Source organism: Dromiciops gliroides, chromosome 5 (genome assembly GCF_019393635.1).
Source record: "Dromiciops gliroides isolate mDroGli1 chromosome 5, mDroGli1.pri, whole genome shotgun sequence".
NCBI classification, from domain to species: Eukaryota; Metazoa; Chordata; class Mammalia; order Microbiotheria; family Microbiotheriidae; genus Dromiciops; species Dromiciops gliroides.
This window is the reverse complement of record NC_057865.1, coordinates 72,272,869-72,298,368: the sequence shown is the minus strand read 5'-3', so window position 1 is coordinate 72,298,368 and position 25,500 is coordinate 72,272,869. Positions and strand designations below refer to the sequence as shown.

The 25,500-nt window shown below is 37.8% G+C and overlaps 1 protein-coding gene across 13 annotated transcripts in view; it reads left to right on the top strand.

Annotated features, from left to right (window-relative positions):
- The first annotated feature begins 323 nt into the window (after nt 1-323).
- Nucleotides 324-25,500, top strand: part of PARD3 (par-3 family cell polarity regulator) — a 741,470-nt gene continuing 716,293 nt past the window's right edge. For 12 of the 13 annotated variants that reach the window (XM_043965636.1, XM_043965637.1, XM_043965630.1 and 9 more), the window contains exon 1: nt 324-1,097. In XM_043965636.1, the coding sequence (XP_043821571.1) occupies nt 978-1,097 (120 nt within the window). In that variant the 5' untranslated portion in view covers nt 324-977. The remainder of the gene's footprint in view (nt 1,098-25,500) is intronic. The other variant, XM_043965635.1, reaches the window with a different exon arrangement.

Here is a 25,500-nt window from a genome sequence, read left to right as displayed (position 1 = left end):
TAGTGGGATCCCTAAGTCTCCGAGCTCGGTCTCCTTGGTGCAGCTGTGGTTCCCACCTCCCACCTCTGCGGAGGAGAGAGGGTTAAAGGGGAAAAAAGGGCATAAAGCAGCCCACAATTTCCCAAGCATCCCATCCACTCCCAACCACCCTCCTCCTGCCCTGAAGGGGTGCTGGAGGGGAGCGGGAACTGAGCCTAGCAGGGGCCGAGGCAATGCACTCTTCCTCCATGGTGGGGAGTCAGTCGCTCTGGTCTCTACCCTTCTGCATGTGAGCGAGTGTTTTGTGCCTCTCGTCCCTCCTCCTCCTCCTCCTCCTCCTCCTTCTCCTTCTCCTCCCCCCATTCTCCATTCCCTCCCTCCTCGCAGAGCAGCAGAGGGTGCGAGCAGCAGTAAGGAGCAGCCGCCGCCTAGAAGGAGCGCGCAGGAGACACCGAACAGGTGGCTCGAAGCAGGGAGAGCGAGCCTCCCGGGGCTGGGGAGCCAGCGAGTGGGAGAGAGGGAGAGGCAGCCGCCGCCGCCGCCGCCGCCGCCGCCGCCGCCGCGGCGCTGAGCATGCCCGCCTAGGGGCCGCCAGCGCCGGCCGCGGCTCCGCTCCTCCGGCGCGCTCGCCGGCTCTCCCCCCCGGGGCTCAGGAAGCGCCTGTTGTGCAGCCTCCCCCACCCCACCCCCACCCAATCTCCCCGACCCCTCCTCTCCCCCGGGCTCAGCCCCGCAGCTCGCTTGCTCTCCCACACACATAGACTCAGACACGCGGGCACACACGCACACATACACGCACACACACACGCCCCGTGCAACTGTGTGCCACAACATTGCACTGGGCGGCGACGTTACACCGCCTCCTCCTCCTTTTCCTCCTCCTCCTCCTCCAGCCGGAGTGTCGCTTTGGGGAGGGGGTTTGGGGAGGAGGGAGGGGGGCCCAGAGCTCAGAGCCGAGGGACCGCGGCTGCGGCTGCGACAGCGGCGGCGGCGGCAGCATGAAAGTGACCGTGTGTTTCGGGCGGACCCGGGTGGTCGTGCCGTGTGGAGATGGGAATATGAAAGTTTCCAACCTCATCGAGCAAGCGGTGACTCGTTACAAGAAGGCCATCGCCAAGGTGAGGCTGGGCCGGGCGGCGGGGAAGGAGGGAGGCTCGCCGAAGGCTGGGTGTGTGGTGAGTGGAGCCGGAGGAGGGGAGCGGAGAGGAGGGAGAGAAAGGAAGGGGGGAAGGGGGGAAGGGGGGTAGGAGGGGGAGGGGGAGGAGGAGGAGGAGGAGGAGGAGGAAGACGCAGGAGAGGGCGCCCGGGATCAATATGGCGCTTCCTGGAAAGGGGGAGGAGGGGGAAACCGAGGAGAGGCAGGGAAAGTGCAGAGTCCCGGGGAAGAGGCTGGGGCAGCCGGGGAAGCCCGGGGGCTGGCGCTCGAGGGAGGCCAGAGGAGTGGAGAGGCTGGACGAGTGGAGAGGCTGGAATCGCGGAGAGGCTGGAGTCGCTCCTACCTACGTGCTCCTGCCTTCACCACCTCCTCCGAGGCTCCTCAGAGTTGCCTGCCTAACTGGAAAGTTTCAAGCTTTGCTGGGCTGCCCCGGCCTGGGGGCAGGGAGTGTGTGTGTGTGTGTGTGTGTGTGTGTGTGTGTGTGTGTGTATTTGTGAGTGAGTGTGTGTATGAGTGTGCGTGTGTGCGCCTGCCTCTCGGAGGAGTCGGGCTTTGGAGAGCCTTAACCGAATATGGCTGCGGCGGCTGCTGCTGCTGCTGTTGCACTCTTACCATCCAGCTGGGCGTTTTTTTTTTTCGATGGTGTATTTGGAAGGGGTGGGGGAGAGAATCTGAGAGCTTGGGTAGTTTAAGCCTGAACTCTTTGTCAGTTGCTTGCGGTGTGTGTGAGGAGGGGGTAGGTGGGGGGGGGGTTCCCCTCCTTCCCCAGCTGTTCAGTTTCTTTGTAGGAAGAAAGTTAGGATTACTCCTTTCCACCGACCCCCACCCCTACCCCCTTTAAGGGCAGAGGGGGAAGCCTGATTGAGAGTGTGTGTCTGATTTTCCCTTCTGGGGTCCTGATTACACACAGCCACAATAGTATATACCGCAAGCTGCGGTGTGCAACATGGCTCTGTGTGTGTGTGTGTGTGTGTGTGTGTGTGTGTGTGTGTGTGTGTGTGTACGCGCGCGCGCACCCCTGGGTTACTGGGATTGTTGTGGAAAGATGTTTCACCTCGTGCTCAGGTTCTTTCAACTAATTTCCAGAGCGCCACAAAGCCAAGTTTAGATTTTTTAAAAAAAAAGAGAGAGGAGGAAAAGTCCTAAATTAAATACTACCATGGAAGCTTTCACTTTGATTACTTTTTCTTGGGCAATAGTTACTGCAAACAGTTGAAATCCTGCCCCAGGCCTCCCACTTCTTCCAGGCCCTGGAGGCAGAGAGAGTGAAATGTGGAGAGTGTGTGTGTGTGTGTGTGTGTGTGTGTGTGTGTTCTGGACTATGTTTCTCTTTTTTGAAAAATGAAATTTTCAAATGTATATGAATTAATTGGGTTGAATTGAAAACCCCTCCCCCCCTTTCTGGAGATGGGGAGGGGGCGTGTTTTGAGTGTTTTGGGCCCTCTTGATTGGGTGATGGGTTAATCACAAGCAGATTTACCCCTTGAGTCAGTGTCCTCTCTGTCAGAAATGCTCGCTACAAATATAGTCATGGGCATCTAGAATAGTTCAAAAGATGTTTTGTTGGGCAGAGAGCCCCAAGATTGATTATGACTTACCTCTAGTGGAGTGTTACTTTAAAAACTTAAATAATTTACTTGCTAAAAAAAGGTCTTCCATGAAGCCATCTCAACTATTTACTTTCCTGGAACCATTTCCATATGGTATCTGACTGCCTTGCTTAGGAGTTAGATTTCCTTTTTCTTTGGTGTGATGAGACATTTTCCAAATAAACGATGTTTTTAAAGAATATATTAGAAAAGTCATTTTGTTATATTGTTGAGAATTTCTCTGTGTCTTTAAGATGGAATTCTCACTGGATTTTACTTTGAGCATTTGAGCATGTCTAAAAACAGATGAAGTCTTTCAATGGAGAATTTTTATCAGAAATCTATAATTCTAGCAATATTTCTCTTTAGCATTTTGTGAAATTATTCCTAGTGGTAGCTTCTATTTGAGTTGGGGGTGGTAGACCAAGAACAGGAAGAATTCAATCAAAGCTTGGATGCTGTAGAATTCTAGTTGAGGTCAGTCAGTCAACAACATTTCAAAACTCCTACTGAACTACTATTAGTCATTGTGCTAAGAGCTGGGGATACAGTGAATTTCAAAAGAGGAACCCTGTGCTTCTGGAGTTTACAGCCAATGGAGATAACACTGAACAGCTACATACAAACTAAGCTATACATAGGACAGGAAGGGAAGATGAGATCATTCACCCTTATCTTTAAAATGATTTATTAAAAAATAATTTTTATTGACATTAAATTTATAATGAAGAAAAAATCCCTCAAATCACAATATAACCATATAAAAACTAGTGCTTCTTCCCTATTTTTTCTAAAAGACAATATTACTCAATAGGGATAGGGACTGGACCTGTGATTTCATTAGTATTGGAAATTACTGGATGAAGAATTTTCTTCTACTAATGTAGGTGGATCTTCTCAGCAACTTAGTCTTGGAGAGCTGCAGAACACCATTATACCAAACTTCTTCTCTTTACATTAGTTTTTTTTAAAAAGAAGGGTAAGATGATCCTGACATCCATTTCACTGTTTTCATACTGGCAAAAGTTTAGTAGGGGAAACAACAGTGATAATTGGTAAATGTTTTACAGCTGTTTGATTAAAATGACATTATATTAATATGTCTGAGGTCACATGTAGCTGAAAAATAATAAAATACTTTTATCAGAAAAAAAAATGTCTGAGGTCTTGAGCCCTGAGACTATCCTATAAGATTAAAAAATAAAAAGGTTTTTTTTTTGTGTATTGGGGAGTGCATATAGATAGATAAATGCAATTTGAAGTTAACAGATTTTCCTTCCTTTTCCATAGACCATCATTAGTTAAACTGTTTAGATAATATTTAACACAATTTGTGTTGCTTTTGAAATTAATCTCTGACATTTAGGTTTTGGTAATAGAAACATGCTATTAGCCATGCTGTTGCCTCAAAGCTCTGAAGAATACCCATTAATGTCAGTCTTCTATTAGAAATCAAATAGTGTTGGGGGATTGTACAAATGTTTGCTTTACAAAGTAAAGCTACTAATGAAAAGAACTCTTTGCCCAGAACCTAGTACTGCATTTTTGGGGGGATGGGTATGAATGAGAATTAATAAAGTTTTAACACTCAGAACTGGTAGCCTTGAAGGGCAAGTAAAAGAATGTGAAACAAAAATTTTAAAAGTTGGAGGAGTGGTAGATGTTAGTTTTTTTTTTTTTGTTTTTTTTTTTAAAGATTGGTTAGAGTGCTCAGGTTTCTGAATGGTCAGTGTACTCTTCTTATTGTAAATCTTTGTGATTAGTAAGAAAATATTATGAGGTTTTGGGGGTTATAATCATCATTACTCTTTGTAACAGCTTTTTAATACAATAGGCAAGTCTTCAGGTGAAATTGTAGTTTGTTTTGCATTATGTAAAGTGTAGTCATTGCAGTGCAAAATTCTGATTACAGACTGTTTCAGGAGCCTGAGTAATTTCTATAACTCTTCTAAGTTTTCTTTAATATTTTATTTAATGCTTAAGAAGCAAGTTTTAGTGCTTATTTGCTTATCTCCCACTCTTATTTTCTTTATTTTTCTTAAAAATATGTCAGACAAGGATAATCTTATTTTTTCTTCTGTCCTTATGTACTGCCCTTCACGTTATTGTTTTTTTTTAATGTTATTGTTGAATAGCAGAACTAAGTTATGTATGTTGCTACATAGTAACTGAGTGTCTGGATTTGCAGAAAGTGACTTTCATGTTTCCAGGGTGACGTGTTAAATGTTGGAGTACTGTGTGAGCTTTCATAACTTAAAAAAAATAAAACACCCAAATATGTAATATTTCTTAAACTTAAAGTCTTATAAAGAATTAGTACAAACATTTTAAAGGATTTTGGAAAGAAAAAAATGTGATTCTTAGTAGAATAGCAAAATGAACGCTCAAATTACTTCTATTAAAGCAAATCCCTGATGAAACTATTGTTTCAGTTTTAAATACTGGCTATAGTTCAGCTATAATTAATCAGTTTTTATTAAATGTATTTTATTAATCATTGTTTATTAAATATCTATTCTGTGTTAGGCACTGTCCTGAAGAGTTGGGACTGACCAAGTCACCCTCTATGAGCCTCAGTTTCTTCACCTGCAAAATGTGGATTTTGGACTAGATTGCCTCCAAACTTTTTTCTGCCTCTATGACCCTAGAAATCATTGATGCCTGAATGCTGAGCTTATTATACTTCAATAATTCAATGGAATTCAGTCAGTCAGTTTCTATGCTTCTTTCCCTGATGAAGATTGTATCCCTATGAGGTGCTGTAGTGATCAAATTCTCTAAACCAAGGACTCTCTCTCTCTCTCTCTCTCTCTCTCTCTCTCTCTCTCTCTCTCTCTCTCTCACACACACACACACACACACACACACACACACACTCTCACTCCACGGACAATCTTGTGAAGCCTATAGATCCCTTTTTAAAATTTGTTTTTAAATACGGAAAATAGAATACATCAGATTTTGAAGGAAACTAATTCTATTTAAATATGGTTATCAGACTTCAAAACTTTATAACTTTAAAAGACCAAACAAGTTCCTGGAGCACAGGTTAAGAACTCCAACTCTAAACATAGCTAGGCTGGTCCTCTAAATACAGCCCTAATGGGGTATGCAATGGAAAGAGCCCTGACTTCAATGTCTGATGACCTGGGTTCAAATTCTGTTTCTGGTGCTTACTACAGTGTGTAACCTTGGGCAGGTCACTTATCTTCTCTGAATGTCAGCCAGGGCATTACACTGGATGTCCTCTAAGGTCCCTTAGATGTCAGCTCTAAGTTTATGATCATATTATGATATTTAGTTTGTTTAACTCAGACTTTCTAGCTTGTAGGACTTAACTGGAGTGTGCATTCTGCTCTCACATTCCTGGAGAACCTAAGAATCAATGGCATCATAAGGCATTTGACTAGTACTTAAATAGAAGATATTCAGTTGTATCCAGTAATTTCTTGCCCTAGCAGAAATACAGTGGAAACATGACAAATATTTTAGTTGCTTGTTTTTTCTTGTATGTTTTCATCAACAAACAAAATTATTGCATCCCTACAATGTAAAGGGCACTGGACATAAATGCAAGAAAGACGTGATTCTTGACCTTCAGATGTATCTCAGACCAAATGGATGGATATACCCGTTTAACTTTCTCTTTGTTCTTGTATTTCTGGATTGATCTTTACTTCATAGACTTGGTTCTATCACCTGCTATTAAAGTCAGCAAACATTTAGACAAGACTGAGTAGCATGAGAAATACTGTGCTAGATCCTAGAGGTACAAAGAATTATAAAGCAATTTTCCCCCTTAAGAGACCTACTTTGGAGAGGGTGGTAGCACACATTTAAAAAGAGAAGAAACAATATAAGGGAGCATATGCTCAATGCCAAATAAAAGACATATAACTGGACGTGGTAGGTTTCAGAGAAGAATGGTGAGAAATAACTTCACAGAGATGGCTCTTGAAGGAGTCATAGGTGTTAGGTGGAGGGTCACCAGAAGAGGACATTCCAGGTAGCAGCAGTCCCATTGATTACCAGTGAGAGCAAAGTGGAGATCAGATTATGGAGAGTCTTGAATCACACAGGAAAAGGAGTTTGAACTTTCTGTGGGAGCCTTTGCATGTTTTTGATTAGGGAGGTGACTGGTGCAAAACACGTTGTTAGGAAGATTCGTTATTCATCTGTGATGGATGTATTAGAGAGGGCAGAGACAGGATGTGCGGAGATATTTAATTGGTGTTAGCCTCTGTAGATGTGAGGTGATGAGGATGAGAGTCAGATGGGGGTAGTGGCAGTGGGAGTTAAAAGAAGGTACAGATTTGAGCAATGTTGTGAAGAATGGAGAGGACTTAATGACTTAGTTGATATGGATAGGGGAGTATTCGAGGATGACTCACTACTGGCTTTGATTTGGGGGGAGGAAAGTGTAGTCAAGCATGAGTCATCACTGTAGTCATTCTCTCAAACCCCAGTCTACCCACAGCTGTAAGGGAACCCCCATCAGATGACAGGGTAATTGGGAAATGACTAGTTTAAGAGGAGAATCAATGCATATTCACTTGCTACTTGTTTGCTGTGGGGTTAAGGGAGATCTGATTTAGCTGTTGGAAAGGAAGGGGAGGGGGGAATGGTCAAAGGGAGTCTCTTAAGTCTTATCTCTTTTCTTATGGCTATTGTCCCAGTGGGAAAGGGAAAGTGGTAGCCAATGTTTACAGTCTGTCAAACCAAGATTTTTTTTTAAAGCATGTATTATGACATCACACATAATAGCAAAGATGTGACTGTGTATAAACCTATGGTGCAGACTTTTTTGACTTAGAAGTTGCCTTTGCTCATTCAGCTGATTTGTTGAGCTTTTGTTTTAGTCCTCTGCAGATTTGGTTTTATAGCTAGTGGTAGATATTCATAAACCTTAATGTTGCACTTCTTGCTGAGAACTTTGTAAGTCTGTGGTTATTATAAAGTGATTTGTGGTTTAAGGTGTAAATTATGGAATAAGATAACCCCCATTTTGCCTGTGTATTATTCCCTCCAGAAGGAAGTATATAGGGCTATCTTCAAGGACCTTCAAAGGAAATGAATAGCTGCCAAGAATATGTGGGAAGAAATGAATTGAAAATGAGATAAGGACAGATAGAGTGATGAGAGTACTAATATAGCAAAGTTGTCATTAATCCTTGTTTGCATTGACCATTTTGTGTATTATTGACAAAAAATTTTAACCTTAAGCCAACTTCTCCATATATGTTCAGGTATTATTAGACGGATTCTTTTTGTTACTGTATGATTAAAGAGTGAAAAATGAATTTAATATTATCACAAGCCACAGATTCATAGGAAGGTAAATTGGTTGGAGAGAAACATACAAAAGTCACTTACACTAAAAAAAAAAATTACTTACCTAATGTTTAGAATTGTTTGCCATTATTCCTTTTCATCATGGAAAATAGTTTACAATATTCAGAATTTATTGAAAAATTGTGTTAAAGCTGAATAAAAGTGATAAGACAGAACTTGTACCTTATCTAGTATAGTATCACATATAGTAAGATAGCAATTCAGCAGGAGGTATTTTTGGAAAGAGATGTAGCATACACATTATTTTCTCTCATGTTTTGGAGAGAAAAATACATTGTGGCTAATGTTTCCATTGTAGAGTTATTTAAGACCCAAATTTGAATTAAGCCGCAGATACTAAGTAACTGTATAAGCCTGGGCACGTCAGACAGATAGGAGGACCAGTAGAGTAGGAGAGAACAGTGCCATGAAAACTTAAGAGAAGAGAGAGTGTCCAAGAGAAAAGGCATTAGCTACAGAGAAGTCAAGAAGGCTTGTGATTGAGTAAAGGTCATCAGAACTGACACTGAAAAGATCATTTGTATCTTTGGAGAGAGGAGTTTAAGTTGATTTTGGAATGATGAGATTGGAAACCAGATTGCAGAGGCTTTACAAGAGTGGAAGGAGATAATAGGTTTTCTTAAGGAGTTTAGCAGTAAAAGGGGAGGAGAGATATGAAATGATACATAATGGTTAAGTTTGGATTCAAGAAGATTTTTTTTAAAGAGGATGGGATAGATATAGGTATACTTGTAGGCAGTAGGGAAGCAGTAGCTAAGGGGAGATTGAAGATTAGTGAGACTGTGGATGCTTTAAAAATGACATGGAATAGGGCATTTCCTCATCTGCAGAAGGAGGATGAATAACAGTACCTACTTGATAAGGTTGTCTCTAGGTTCATATGAGGTTAAATGTCCACACATACATCCTTGTGTGTGTATGTGTATGTGTATGTATGAATATGCCACTTCACAAACCTTAAAACACTTAGAAAGGTTAGGTGCTTCTATGACTATTGTTAGTTATAATTTTAGTTTATGGACCATTATGTTTGAAATGATATTCATAGAAATTGTGATGCTTTCTCTTTCTTTTGTTTTAAAAGAGGATGCTTATAGGTTAACAATGCAAATTATGTTTTTTCTTAACATGATTCTAGTTGTGATAATTTCTGAAATGTGAAATAATGTGTGGACTATGCAGAAAGCTAATAAACTTCTTGAAAAATTGAGAAAATAGACTAATTTTGGGGGGGAAAGTTCAGTGCAACCAGAAGCATAAAAATTAGGATAGTGGAGGAAAGGATTTAAGTCTTTTCTTAGTGTAAGATATTGGATAGTGGAAGAAAGGAATTAAATCTATTTTCCCCTCAATTACTCCCCCCATCCTTTAGAAAATATACCTCTTCAAAAGAGAAATTGGTAAAAATGCACATCCTTTGGTTTATAAACAATTAGGAGACATACATTTCTTCCAAATTTTACTGTACACATAGTCTTCTAATTGACTATACATACAATCTTTCCAAATTTTTAGGATAATTTTGGGCTTTTTATGTATTTGGAATAGCCACATAAGCAGTCTCTATAAATCATTTAGATTATGATCAGGTTGGCATATTTGAAAGCTTTTTGGAAAAAGTAGATGGGAACTCAAGCTATAGACAACTGATATTTAAGAAAAGGGTCAGAGGGTCATACCACATCAGGATTAAAACTGACCTCCCAGGGCAGTATGGGAAAAGGGCCTATAAAGTGCTAATGCTTATACGTATGTTCAGTTTGTAATCCTTAATTCTGTCCATTGGGAACCTTGTATATGTTCCAGAGTTAAATAAAAATGTTATTGAAAACCAAGTCTTCTGAAGCACCATATGTTTGTACAGCTGTTATTCTTCCTTTCCACTTAGAAGGTTGCCTATGTCTAAGGACCTTTCGAGGACTTAAGATTCTATGGACTCCTGGTCACTCCTTGAAGTGTCAATGAGGGTGCACATATCAACTCTTCTGCCAGGAGTGTTTATTATATATGTTGTTTCTAATTTGCTTTGGAACACTATCAGGATTTTTGCTGTGGTTCTTATATACTAATTCTAATACATCTGACTCATCCCCCTGATTTTTTGTTGTTGTTTGTGAATTCTCCAACAAAGATTGGGAACTGCAAGATGCAAGCTATATGAAATAATATTACCTGTGAACAAAAGTAATGGATTTTTGGTAACTTTGTGGCTTTCATATTTATACAACTTAACAGACCTGTGTATAAAGAGTATTACTGATGGGTGGGTGGAGAATTCACAGGAATGGAGAGTCTTGTGGTAGGCAGACTAATGAACAGACTATTACAATGGGTGGGGAGAGAATGAATTCCATTTTGGGGGTATATACCTATTAGTGGAATCCCTGGATCAAATAGTATAGACATTTTAGTCATTTAATTTTCATAATTCTAAATTATTTTCCAAAATGGTTGTATTGATTCAGAATTCCCTCAACATATCACTAGTATGCTTATCTTTCCATATCTCCCTCCAAAATGGATTTTTCACATATTTTGTTATTTTTAATAATTTGCTAGGTATGAGGGGAACATTCTTTCCTATGACTGGTGACAGTTTCCCAATTCTTTCTAGAAACATTTGTTAATATACTTTGACTACTTAACTATTGGGGAATGGCTTTTGGTCTTATACATTGTTGTCTATAGGTCTTGGATACCAAATCTGAGAATTTATCTGAGAAATTTGATATAAAAATTTCTTTTCTTATTTGTTTGATACAATCCCCCAACTCCCATTCTATCACTTAACAGATTTTGTTTGTATAGATGCTGTTCAATTTCATATAATCAAAATTATCACTTTAATCTTTTTACTACCTCTCTCCCTGTCCACAGCTGTGAAAGGCTTATCATCTGTTTCTCTCCTCTCCTCTTCTATTTATTTATTTATTTTTGCTTTTCTCCTATTTAAAAAATTGGTAGGATCTTTAATATTAAGTTCATGTATCCACCTTGAATTAATTGTTAAATTTATTTATTGGGGGCAGTTAGGTGGCTAGAGTCAAGAAGATCTGAATTAAAATCTTACCTCAGACACTTGCTAGTTTTGAAACTCTGGACAAGTCCCTTAATCTCTGCATGCCTCAGTCTCCTTATCTATAAAATGGAGATAATTATAACACTACCTTCCAGGGTTTGTCTTAAGGATCAAATGAGATAACTGTAAGTTGCTTAGCATGGTGCCTGGGCACATAGTAAGTTGAATGGCTATTATGATGATTATTGATAACAATGATGATGAAATATAGCAGAAGATGTTGGTTTAAACCTAATTTCTGCTTAGACTCTTGCAGGGCAGTGAGGGTTAAGTGACTTGCCCAGGGTCACAGAATTAGTAAGTGTTAAGTGTCTGAGGCTGGATTTGAACTCAGGTCCTCCTGAATCCAGGGCCAGTGCTCTATCCACTGTGCCACCTAGCTGCCCCACAATATCTCTTAATATTAAACACACAGGCAGTAAAATATTTTAGTAAACCTGACCATTTATTCTAAATTTCTCACTCAGGCTTCCTCCTTGTCCCAAGATTAATTTTTCTGTTAATATTTGTTAACCTAGAAAACAGAAAATTAGATCAAACTCTTTATTCTTTATTTATTTAGAGTCACACAGCTAGTTAGTGTCAAGTGTCTGAGGCCAGATTTGAACTCAGGTACTCCTGAATCTAGGGCCGGTGCTTTAACCACTGCGCCATCTAGCTGCCCCGCTCCCCTGCCTTTTTTAAAATTAAAATTAAAAATTTTTTGGTAATATACATTTAAATGATGATTTGGGAGCTTTTAACTTAGTGACCAATTTGTTTATTTCAAATACTCTTGATGATCTTTAGCTATACTATTGAGAGCCCATAAAAGAACTTCTAAAAATAATTACCCAGACAAAAAAGTTATTTTTGCCCTTCTAGTATGTTCTTTGCTTTTGTAATTCATACCATGTGCTTTTATGATTTGAAAGGTTATGGTGGTGTTTATTAAAAAAGTGTGGGGGCAGCTAGGTGGCTCAGTGGATAGAGCACTGGCCCTGAAGTCAGGAGGACCTGAGTTCAAATCCAGCCTTAGACACTTAACACTTACTAGCAGTGTGACCCTAGGCAAGTCACTTAACCCCAATTGCCTCACCAAAAAAAAAATTGCGACAGTACTTTTTATTTTATGTTGTATTTTATGAAAGATGGTTATATATTTGGCAGAATAACAAAATAATTATATCACCTGCTCTTTGGGCACATTTAGGCTCTTGGTAGTGTGTAGGCCCATTAAAAATCTGCCTGCATACATGTACACATACATATATATGTATATATACATATACATAAATATATGACAGTTTGATGTTTTAATGTCATGAGTGATCTAACACTCCTATCCTACTTTAGTCTATCAGAAGGATGGTGTCTCTACTGGAAAAATAATTAGATTGGATTTAAGTCCCAACTCTGACATTTATTGCCTAGATTGTGTAGTCTTAAGTCAAATAACCTTTCTTTCTTCATCTGTAAAATGGGGATAATACTTGCATTATCATTGACAACAAATAAGACAGCATATATTAAAATACTTTATAATTGTAAGTCACTTTGTGAACTTATTGCTACTATTAATACTAGAAAATTTATTTAAACAATACCTTTAGGTTTACAGATTTCCTTTGCAAATATTATTTAATTTTATCCTCAAGAGAACCTTGGAAGCTAGGTTTTATTTTCCTCAGGGTCAAACAGTTATTTCTAAGAGCAGATTTGAGCTCAGGTCTTCCTGACTCCATTCAGTGCTCTATCTATGGTACCACCCAAGTATATAAAAAGCCAGATACCATGAGGGGATGATTAGGGGCAATGCTTGACACTATCTTTTGGGTTTTTGTTGTTGTTGGGGGTCCGGACCTTTTATTTTCTTCATGTAAGAAATTCTTCATCAATATAGGTCAGCAACTGCTCTGAACTTTATCGCATAATTGAGTTCCCTGGAGGCACTGAGAAGTTAAGTAACTTCTCCAGAGTCACTCAGTCAGTAATGTCAAAACTGACCTTGAACTCAGGTTATCTTGACAATGTTTAACCAGGTTCTTTCTCCTTTTTTTATTGTATATGTGGTCCTTGAAAAAAAAAGGCATTGTTTTACTTTCTGGAAGACTTCAGAAGGCAATTTAAAAACAACTAAATCTGGACAACAAAATATGTCCTTTTTTTTTTTGGTCTTATCCTTGCCCCAATTATTTTTATCCAGTTATTAGAATAAAAGAATAGAGGTTAGGACAGAAGTTAAGAAGTTTTTGTTTTCACTCTGAATGACATTTTCAAGAGTAAAAAATAGCTGAGTTGCTTAGACAATGGTTATAGTGTTGGGAAATATTTGGTAGCAGTAGCAGTGGATTCAATGGTTTCTGCTAGCTGGCTCTTTGGAATATTGAGCATGAATTATATGGGTCCTTTTAAGTATGCATGCTGCGTGTATGTGTGTGTGAAATTATTGTGTTTCTTCAGTAGCACATAGTAACAAGTGCTCTTGTTTTTGGTGCAAAGAATTGTTTATCATCCTGTGATGTGTATAAACACCTTCTGTTCTGAGGATGGTGGTGGTTAAATATGTTTGGGATTTTTTGTTAAACTCAAATATTGGCTTTTATTCAAAGGTAAAAGGTGAGATAAGAGTATTAAGTTCATGTCTCGGGAATCATTCTATGTAGTTATATTTTGCAATTCGTTGGTATGCTTCACTTTTTTGTGTGTGTGTGGGCAATGAGGGTTAAGTGACTTGCTCAGGGTCACACAGCTAGTAAGTGTCAAGTGTCTGAGGCTGGATTTTAACTCAGGTCCTTCTGAATGCAGGGACAGTGCTTTCTCCCATCTGTGTGTGTGTGTGTGTGTGTGTGTGTGTGTGTGTGTGTGTGTTGGTTTGGTGAGGCAATTGAGGTTAAGTGACTTGCCCAGGGTCATACAGCTAGTAATTGTTAAGTGCCTGAAGCCAGATTTGAACTCAGGTCCTCCTGAATCCAGGGCCAGTGCTTTATCCACTGTGCCACCTAGCTGCGCCCTATGCTTCACTTTTTTGAGGGGTTGAACTAATTTCTAATGTAAATTTGAACTTTTAAAAATCAACGTTCTTAAAACAATTTAAAAAAAGAAAAAGAAAAAACCCAACATTCTTGATACTATTTTATTTTATTTTATGGTTATATGTAAAGATTGTTTTCAACATTCCTTTTGGTAAGATCTTGAGTTCTAAATTTCCCTTTCTCTCTCCCATCCCCCTTTCCCAAGATGGCAAGCAGATATAGATCTATATTATGTTTATAGTATATATTTATTATAATTATATACACACATATGTATATATACATACTCAGTCATGTTGTACATATTTCCCTTAAGAAGAAATCAACATTCCTTATCCTTGGTAAGTGAGTTCTAGCTCACAATGATTTTCCCCCAGCAGGTTTGTCCTGGACTCCATGTAGAGTTTTCTCTTGTTAGAGCCAGAAGCACCTGCAGATGAGGTGAACTGTCTAGGATATCGGTTCCTGATGTATTCTTGCACAGGATGTGAATAATCAGAAAATCCATTAAAGCTGGATATTGGTTTTTGGTACTTCTCCTTCATTACAGTTCTGGAAAAATGCTGTTCAAACAAAAGAAGTAGATATGAAAGAATGTAGATTGGCTTTTTATTGGATTGGTTAATATTTAAATGGTATGTCTGAAAGGTGGCTGAAATTTTAGTTTTTTGTTTGAGGAAAGTTGAATGATTAACTCATGTTTAATTAGGAAAATATACTATTGTGTGATGAGTTCTCAAAAATAACTGTAAGTTTAAAGATTTGCATGATCATGGGAATACGATTCAGTGCCCTTACAATGGGTGGCTATATTTCATCTTTGCAGCCTGGTAAGAATACCTTGGTATACCTCTGTTCCCAGCCTTACGTTTTGAACAGTACAGAGTTAGTCAACACATAGGTTCTCCTTAATAAGGAGAGTTGGAATTGTTTTGGGACTGTTTTTTGGAAATGTTTTTTCATATCTGTAATAGCATATATTTTCTTGAGTCCTCATAAGAAGAAATCCTAAAGGAAAAAAAAAGTCAGATGATGATGTTAAAAAACAACTTAATCACCATGATGATGATTTTTTTCCCCTGAAAATTTTTGGGACAGAAATGGAAATATTTCTTTCATCGGAATCATAATATAGGGTTTGTGATTTGTGGAATATGTGGAATTTAATGCTCTAGTTCTGATAAAGGCATCTACTGTCTATCATTAATACTTAGCATGGGAATGGGTCTATCTTTTTTTTTTTTTTTTAGTGAGGCAATTGGGGTTAAGTGACTTGCCCAGGGTCACACAGCTAAAATGGGTCTATCTTTTAAGAATGTTTGGGGCATCATCATACAGATAGTATTATATGAGATTGCCAGATCTTTAACAAATAATGTAGCCTATTCCCACCACTTAAAATACAAAAATTTTCTTTAGCATTTAGTTTCCCTCTACATAAAATGAGAGGATGGGACAAGAGGATCCTCTGTGTTAAATAAAATGTGGTGGTTCCACTAGCAGTGATAGTGAGATTAAATAAATATAGCTACAAATATAGGCAAGTTTATTTCATTATGGTAATTTGCTGCTCTCCTTCCAGTTTTGTCTGTAGATGTTCTTGGGATTTGGCCTAGATTTTGTGCTTTCTCTGCAGGGTCATTTCCCCCCTATTCCTTCTGTGAGGTAATGCTACTTGCAAATGAGTTGGTACCCTAATGAACTGGTGTTGCCCTTGGCTCCTGTCTCTCTTTGTTTGGCCAAGAGATTAAGCTTGTTATCTGAGGTGGTTCCAGGGTGCTTTTCAGGTTTTTTTGTAGTGACTTTTATATCAGTTAAACAAGATGTGGTGATAATGTTCTTGCTTTTATTTATTTTCTGTCTTTAAGAGTTGAGCTTTTTGAAATAGTGTTATTGTATTTTCATGAAATCTATTGTCCCATCTTCATTTTTTAACCAATTTAGTGATTTTAACCTTTGCACTAAGTAGTTAATGGTATGAGTACACACAAAAAGGTGTGGAAAAGGTGCTCATGCCAGTGACCAGTTGCTTCCTTTTTGTTGAGGTATAATCAATTACATTTTTGTGTGTGTGTATATGATTGTTTCGTATTGGCTGTGCCTAGGAAGAAATGGTGGTATAGTGTCAAAAGCTACAAACAGGGGAGGCCACCAGCAATTTTTTTTTCAATGCTAAGCCATTGGATGGAGTTTTAAGTGTGGTAGAGTCTAGTTCTTCCTCACTTTTTCTCCTACTCATTCTTTGGTTGCATTCTCACATAATTTTCTTTGAAGCCTTTCATCCCCCAATAGATACCATCACAGACCTTTCTACTGCCTGCTATTGGCCAGGAAGGAATGTATTAATACCAATTCCTGCAGTTGGAAAATTAGTACCTATCCCGTTGTGAAGCTGACAGTTTTGCAAAACAATAAGAAACAGCATTGGACATGCTGCCTGAAAGCCTGGGTCTAGATCTTTTCCTTTCCACTTGTCACGTGTGTGATATTGGGCAAGTCCTAACCTCTTTGAAACTTATTTTTCTCACTTGAAAAAAGAAGGGAGTTGGACTTGATGATCTTTAGAGATGCATCCATCTCGAGAATGATGATGATGGTGACAATAATGATATACATAATGGGATAAATGCTTGAGCAACCTACCTTAAAGGTTGGCAGTCATGAAATTATTTTGCAAATTGTCAAAACAGTGTGGAAATGTGAGAGGACGTAGTTGTCATTTACTAATGGATGAGTGTCAGTGTTGTTCTTGTCATGTAAAAAGATTATGATGATGTCCTTTCCAACGTGTCTTGGTTGTTATAGGATCATACACTTTCCTCTGCTTTCTATGTGATATGCTTGGAAAAATAGACTATTACTGTAGGTGGGACTTGGTTGTTGTTCAGTCATTTCAGTCATGCCTGACTCTTCATGACTCCTTTTGGGGTTTTCTTGGCAAAAACTGGAGTGCTTTGCCATTTCCTTGTCCAGTTCATTTTACAGCTGAGGAAACTGAGGTAAACAGGGTTAAGTGACTTGTCTAGGGTCACATAGCCAGTAAGTCTCTGAGACCAGATTTAAACTCAGGTTTTCTTCACCATGCTCTATCCACAGTGCCATCTAACTGCCTGACTTTAAGTTGAACAAAGTGCTTTATAAATATAATTTCATTTTATTCTCACAGCAACTCTGGGAGGTAAGTACTATTTATTAATATCTCCATTTTACTGACAAGGAAACTGAGAAAAGGGTTAAGGAACTTGTCATGGTGTTTTTGAGGCTAGATTTGAACTTAAATGTTCTTGATTCCAGGCCTAGCACTTTACACCATGGATATTTAACTATACCTAATGCAAATTAAACTTAACTGGGAAATTCATTCTGATGACCTTTTTGGCTATTTGTTGTGTTAATTGTTTATTATTGATCTGATAAAGATACTTTCTTTCTTTTTTTTTTTAATTTTTTTTTTTTTAGTGAGGCAATTGGGGTTAAGTGACTTGCCCAGGGTCACACAGCTAGTAAGTATTAAGTGTCTGAGGCCGGATTTGAACTCAGGTACTCCTGACTCCAGGGCCGGTGCTCTATCCACTGTGCCATCTAGCTGCCCCAAGATACTTTATTTCTATTGATCTCTTTGAGGACATTTGAAGCCTATCTCAGCTTTTAAAATGATTGGACTCAAGTAATTATTTTTGTTCCTCTATACCATAGTTAAAGTTGTTTCTTGTCAGGTTTCCCAGACTATGTGGTAGAAAGAGATAATGATAATAATACCTTATGTTTACATAGCGTCTTCTTCTAAGAAAGTTCAAAGTGTTTTCTTTAATAGAACATTACTATGAGGTAGGTCAGGTTATAGTATCAACATTTTATAGCTGAGGAGAATGAGCTAAAATGAAGTTGTGATTTCATCATCATCAGAACTAGGACCAGAAGGCTAGTCTTTTAATTCATAGTCTATTAAATCATAGTGTGCAAATATAAGCATACCTCATGGATATGTTTCTGAAAAAATGGTGTGCAAATTGAATTCTTATAAATCAAATAATATTTTAGGTGCCCTAAAGAAGCTTCCTATTGTAAGAAAAGTTTGAGATGAACTTTTTAGCAATACAAATAATAGCACTGTAATTCGGGATTATAGGAGAAGAGATTTAGAGCTAAAAGAAACCTTATAGATCATCTGGTCCAACTCCCTTATTTTACAGAGAAGAATCAAGTCCAGTGAAGTGAAGGGAGGTCATAGAGGTAGCAGATCTGGGATTTGAACCTAGGTCTTTGTTCATTACCTTTGTGCAGTATAAGTCAAGCATGCTTTCTACTACAACACACTGCCTGCCTTTTGGTGTAACTTTTAATATATGTTCACTGCCATAAAAGCCCATTTTAAAAAACACCATGAAGCTTTATGAGTGAGATATTATGGACAGTCCAAAGGGCAATGGAATGTTATGTGGTGATCAAAAACAGGTTACATCCTGTTACTAACAATACCTCATCAGTGAGAAGTGGTGTACAAGGTTTTATGGAGGACCCAGATATAGAAAAGGAAGGAGGTGGGCCAGTCTTGTAGTGAGAATAAGAGATAACAGATGGATAGCTAGGGGGTACTGGTACTATTCTTCTATTAAAATGATGTGAAAGGACAGTCTCCAGTATAATCAGGTCAGCTCTCAATGAAGGATTTATGGAACGATATGAACAATAATCCCATGGAATGAGAACATTTAGAAAGGTTGTGATATGTATTCATAGAGGGAGTATCCATACCAATGAAACCACTGATCCATCATCAATGAGTCTATTATTGTGTGTTATACTTTAGAGGCAGAGAATTTTGGAGCTGTGAGGGAGCTTAGAAATAATTTTGCTTGTATTTTTAAAACTTATTTTTCTTTTCAATTTCTTTTCAATTAACAAGCATCTATTTTTCCTCTTACCTGCAGTACTTCTACTGCCTCTGTTGGGGAAAAAAAAAAAGAAAAACAAAACAAATATGGATAGTCAAGGAAAACACATTTCCTCATTGACCATTTCTGAGAATTGACTTCTTAAATTCATTACTTTGGTGTCAGGAGGTAGGCAACACAGTTCATCAGTCCTCTGCAATCATGTTTATTCATTGCATTGATCATAGTTTGTAAGCCTTTCCAATTTGTAGCTATTTTAAAATGACCGAATGTTTACAAGAACATAAATTGGTAACAATTAGTACATTTTTCTTTTCATCTTAAGTCTTTAATATGGAGGCAGTCAGCAAGACCTTCAGAAATGTTACTTTCAAAATTTAGACTCATTCTTGCAGTGAACCCTCCTCTCCCCGTCCACATGACAACAGGATAATACAATTCTTTGTCTGACATGGCTGGTGATATTGACTTGACTGACTTAGATAGCCTTTGCCTAGCTGCCACAATAAAGACTGTTGGTGCATCTATAACTGTGGAATGTGAGGATGCCCTATCTACAAGGAAGGAAAGAAAGGAACAGAAAGGGAAGAAATGTTTCCTTTGATGGCAGGACAGGGTGAATACCTTAAGCTGAAGGGTAACTGAATAATGCTGTAGTTAAGAAATCTCTTCCTGAAGCTATGACAGCAATACAATCTTTCACCATTTTATAAGGAAACATGAATAAATTATGAGATTTATACTAGGCATTAACTACTAACTGCACCCTAGTGGATTACCCCTATGATATTTTCTGCTCAGAATATATTTAGACAACATTAATATTTCACATAATACACAGTGTATATGGACTAATTAGATGGGGGGGAGGAGCACTGGAAATCCTACCTTAATCTAATAAGCTTTGTTCCTGACTCCTAAGAGTCAGGTAGAACACTGACTATTTTTACAGCTTTGATGACAGTATTTCCCAGGATCTATCTTACTGGTGTTTAGGAATAGCTTAAATGAGATCAGTTTGTAATGAATACTTGCCTTTCTTTCTTCAGGAGTTCATGTTTTGTTGATGCCAAGACTAATTCCCATGCTTTTAGGAAGTCTTTGAGATGTTAATCTATTTCATGATTTGGGGATTCATCATCTTTCTAGTTAGAAAAGTTCAGAAAACCTAACTAGAGTTGTATAGACAGAAAAGGGAAAGAGGACTTATGTGTTCATAGACTTTTCATGTTTTAGGCCCAGGAAGATAGTCCAAAACCCTCAGAGACCAGTAAACTAAACTTCTGAAAGGGTAAATTTTTGGTTGAGTTAGGATTCATCCTTGGGCTTTTGATTCTTATTCTAGTACAATTGGGCATTATGGTTTTCTACAGCAAGTGATTCAACTTGCTTGAAAAATAACTGGTTCCTTTAAATCAGAGTATGCCATTGACTTAGACCACAGCGACCACCTTGGATATCAGATCTGTGGTAATGTGCAGTCTGAAAGAGAGCAGAGAATCTGAGGAAATCTATATGGTACTGTTATTGCTTTAGGTATACAGGGTGAGTGCTGCCATTATTCTGAGGTTTTCTTGGAAACTTTTTAAGCTATGGTCTGGAGGAGGATTTGTGGTACTTTTTAAGGGATGTGCATGTGTGCTGGTAGGAACTACAGCTCAGTTACCTCCACCAATGCCAGAGGAAGACCAACTTGAACATGGGTAGGTGGGAAATCTTCTATTTAATTGCTCTTCTGTTTTGACAGGTACAAATTCCATTTCCTAACATATAAACAAAAAATGGAGTGAGACTATCTGGCCAATCTGGAAACAAGGGAGATGGAATTTTGAATAGGAAATTGTGAAATTAAAGACTGGGAGGAGGAAATTGGCAGGGGCTTTGTCTAGTATTTGAAGCAGCATTGTCCTGGCATAAAAGTCTGTTATTTGTTATTATTTTGAAAGCAGGGATGTTATATTGTGTGTGTATGTATGAATGTGTATATTTGCTTTAAAAAATGAACTGTTACCTTTGAGATGCTTTTAAAGTTGTCACCCCAAATAAGAGGTTATTATTGAATTATTGAAAATTGAGTTCTTTGAAGTTTTTCTCAGACAATGTGGGATTTATCTGTCATATCATATAAACTAGCTAAAAGATTCAAGTCTAATTTTGGATTTTGGTGCTCTCTAGTGAATGACTTTTAGATAATACCATGAACTTTTAGGTTAACTTGATAAATGTGAAAGTAACTGTTAATATTAGCATTTTGATATTTAGAATATTTAGAAAATTATTATTTGGTGCTTTTTTTTTTGCAGTTTTAAAATGGACTTATTCATACTTGAAACTTCTGATTTATTTTAAAGGTGTAGTTATTCTGTGACCCTTTCATTTTCTCTGCTTCCTTATGTTTTCTTGCTAAGCAAACTTACTAAGCAAGATGAAGTAGATAGAGTCATTACTGAAGCTAGTAAGACTTAGTTCAAGTTCTTGCTGTATAATCAACAAGTCACTTAAGCTCTCAGGCAGTTCTAGATGATAATTTGTACATGAGTTGCTGATACACATTTGTTGAGGGAATTTCTGCATTGACCTACCCTGATGAAATTGAAGATTTGGATTAAACCCAGCTTCGTCTTCCTGCCCCCAATTCTCATGGTCTGTTAACTGTCATACTGCATAAATGCTGATTCTGCAAAAGACATTAACCTGAAAAAGAGGATATTTAAATCAGAAAAAAAGAAAAGCTTTGTGGGAACTTCAGAACATCTTTAACATAGGGAGAAGGAGCTTATCAGTTTATTCTCAACATTTCCCTGTTAATGTGTTCACATCAGTTAAAACCAGTGAAATCATTTTAGCATCTTAATTTTTCACTTGTTTATGTACCAGCATCATTACTGCTCATGCCTCTTTTGGGATTTAGTTGATTACTGAATTAGTGCCAACAGAGGAAGCAGAAAATAATGTCTGGATTATGTACTATTTGAATAAATATCCTTTGTGTGTGTGTGTGTGTGTGTGTGTGTAGAAACAAATTGATCTACCACAATCTGAAAATCAAGGATGGTTTTCATAAAGTTAGTTTTCATTGTGTTAATATTTTAAGGTTGCAGATTACTTCTCTTAAAAGCATTATTTAGGTGTTTAGTGAATGGAACAATTTTCAGGTTCATTAATGCTGAGGTAGGACTATTACAGTTTTATCTAAAGCTTGATGTCATAGTGTCTGATTAGCGTTCCAAATGCTTTGACTTGCAGCATCTTTTTAAAAATTATATTTTAATTTTTCAATGAACAAACATTTCTTTTTCTAGTTTGCCTCCCTTCATCATACTTGAGAAAATCAAACCAAAACCATTGTACCAAATTTGCATAATCCAATAAAACAAATGTCTATATTGTTCATGTCCAGAAACTTATATCTCATTTGCCCAATCCTTGGGTACAAATGTCTCTCCAATTGACACAGATAAGTGAGGTCACTAAATTGGAACAATAGGTCCTTATCTAGCTTCTGTATCAGAAAAGAGACTAGAAACAGGCAAGTTAAGGCAATGTTAGTTCTTGTACCACTTTCTGCTCAATTGCTTCTGCTCTCTTATTTTAGCTTTTATTCCATTTTGGAACAGGGCTTTGATATGTGAGGAAAGAGAATGGCTTGTGAAGGACAGCAAGAGTATTTGTTAGTCTGGTACCAAACACCTGGAAAGAGTATTGAATTGGGAGTCAGGAAACTGAGGTTCATGGCCTGCTTCTACTACTAATGTGCTCTATAATCAAAAACAAGTTGTCTGCCCTCTCTGTTGGTTGTTTCTTTAGTCATTTTTGAGTTGCATCTGAATCTTTGGGATCCCATTTGGGATTTTTGCCATTTCCTTCTCCAGCTCAGTTTTACAGATGAGAAACTGAGGCAAACAGGGTCACACAGGGTCACACAGCTACTAAGTGTTGGAGGCCAGATTTGAAATGAAGATGAATCTTCTTGACTCCAAGTCCTGCACTGTATCTTCTGTGCCAATTAGCTGCCCTAAGGTTCTCTTTAGCTGCAATTTATCATCTTATGTGCTTCACAGATTGAGGCAGCTTGGTATGAAAGTACATTCTTGCAAGATGGTTGGATTAATAATAATCAAAGCAACAACAGCAAACATTTATATAGCTTAAAGTTTGCAAAGTGCTTTACATGTGATTCATTTGATCATAATCTAATCTTGATTTTGTTACTAATTTGCTGTGTAACCCCATGTAACCTTGGGCAAACTGAGGTTTTATTCAGCTCTAAGATTCTGTGATGCAAAGTGTTCCCATTCCATCTTTTGTCCTGTATCTTGCTTGTTCTGCTTTCCCTGAGCTCCCTCATCTCTGCCTGTGTCTTCTCAATAAATCTAGCTTGTATTTATTAGTTATTCTATCATGGCTTTTTAGAAAAAATGCACATTTCATTTACTCTTTTTTCAGTCTTCAAGAATTGTCATCCTTCTTCCGAAAGTGCTCAGAACTGTCTACCATTGATCATATAGTTGTTTGAGGATCTTTGAGTGGAGCTATTTTGCTTATATGCAGTTTAAAATTTTTTTGCATAAATTTAAATATATATGTATCTACATATATATGATTTAATAAAGTATGTCATTTACAAGATTTTAAAATAAAGAAAAATAAATATTTCCAGGGAAGTACTTTCCCTATTTTTTTTATCATAAAAGTATTTTATTTTCTAGTTACATGTAGAGATGGTTTTCAACATTTATTTTTATAAAATTTCTAGTTTCAAAATTTTCTCCTTCCCTCCCCCTTCCCCAAGATAGCAAGCAATCTTATGCAGGTTATATATGTACAATCACATTAAACATATTTCTGCATTAGTCATGCTGTGAAAGAAGAATCAGAGTAAAAGGGAAAAACCTCAAAAAAGGAAAAAAAAGTAGAAATAGTATAGTTGAATCTGCATCTAGATTCCAGTTTTTTTTTTCTGGATTTGGAGAGCATTTTCCATCATGAGTCCTTTGGAACTATCTTGGACCATTGTATTGCTGAGAAGAGTCAAGTCTATCACAGTTGATCAACACACAATATTGTTGATACTGTGTACAGTGTTCTTCTGGTTCTGCTCATCTCACTCAGTATCAGTTCATGTAAGTCCTTCCAGTATATGCAGTTTTAATATATAGGAGTTTACATGAATTTCCTTCCTAATTCTTAAATGACTACATATCATCTTTTTTGTTTGTTTTAATAGTATTTTCTTTTATTTTTCACAGTTACATGTAAAGGTAGTTTTCAACATTTATTTTTGTAAGATTTTGAGTTCCAAATTTTTCCCCCTTCCCTCCCTGTTCTCCAAGACAGTAATCAATCTGGTATAATCATGTTAAACATATTTCACTATTAGTCATATTGTGAAAGAAGAATCAGAACAAAAGGGAAAAACCATAAGAAGGAAGAAACAAACAACAACAAAAAAGTGAAAATAGTATGCTTCAATCTGTATTCAGGCTCCATATTTCTTTTTCTGGATGTGGAGAGCATTTTCCATAATGAGTCTTTTGGAACGGTCTTGGATCATTGTATTACTGACAAGAGCTAATTCTATCATAGTTGATCATCACACAATTTTACTGTATTTCTATTATTGTATACAATGTCCTCTTGGTCTGTTTACTTCACTCAGCATCTGTTCATGTAAGTCTTTCCAGGTTTTCCTGAAATCTGCCTGCTCATCATTTCTTATAGCACAATAGTATTCCATTACATTCATATACCACAATTTGCTCAGCCATTCCGCAGTTGAAGGGCATCCCCTTAATCTCCAATTCTTGAATGAGTATCATCTTATCAAAGGTTGAGCTCTGAGTTTCTGTGTGTGTTTATTTATTCTTGCCAGTCCACATGACACAAATGGAAAGATTATAGCACTTGAACACAGGAGAGATATGAGTTTGATTCATGTTTCCAGCATTAACTAGCTGGGTGATACTGGTGAACTTGGCTGACATTGGTGCATCAGTTGGTACCTCACTGGTACATCAACCTACCTGAGTTTCAGTTTCCTCATCTGTAAACTGATGATATGAATACCCATCATACTTTCCTCATATTTTTGCTGTGGAGGTGAGTGACAAAAATGTTTCCAAAGTATTTTTCTTTTTCTTTTTTTGGTGAGGCAATTGGAGTTAAGTGACTTGCCTCAGGTCACACAGCTAGTAAGTGTCAAGCGTCTGAGGCCGGATTTGAATTCAGGTCCTCCTGAATCCAGGGCTGGTGCTCTATCCACTGTGCCACCTAGCTGCCCTGCAAAGTATTTTTCAACATGAAAATACTCCATAAGTGCCAGGTAAGAACAGCAACAAAACTAGATTCTTTCTTTTGGGAGTCATCCATTATCAGTGTCTTTTCTTATCTATTGTATGCTATGTTATCTTTGTGTGTGTGTTGTTTATTTGAGACA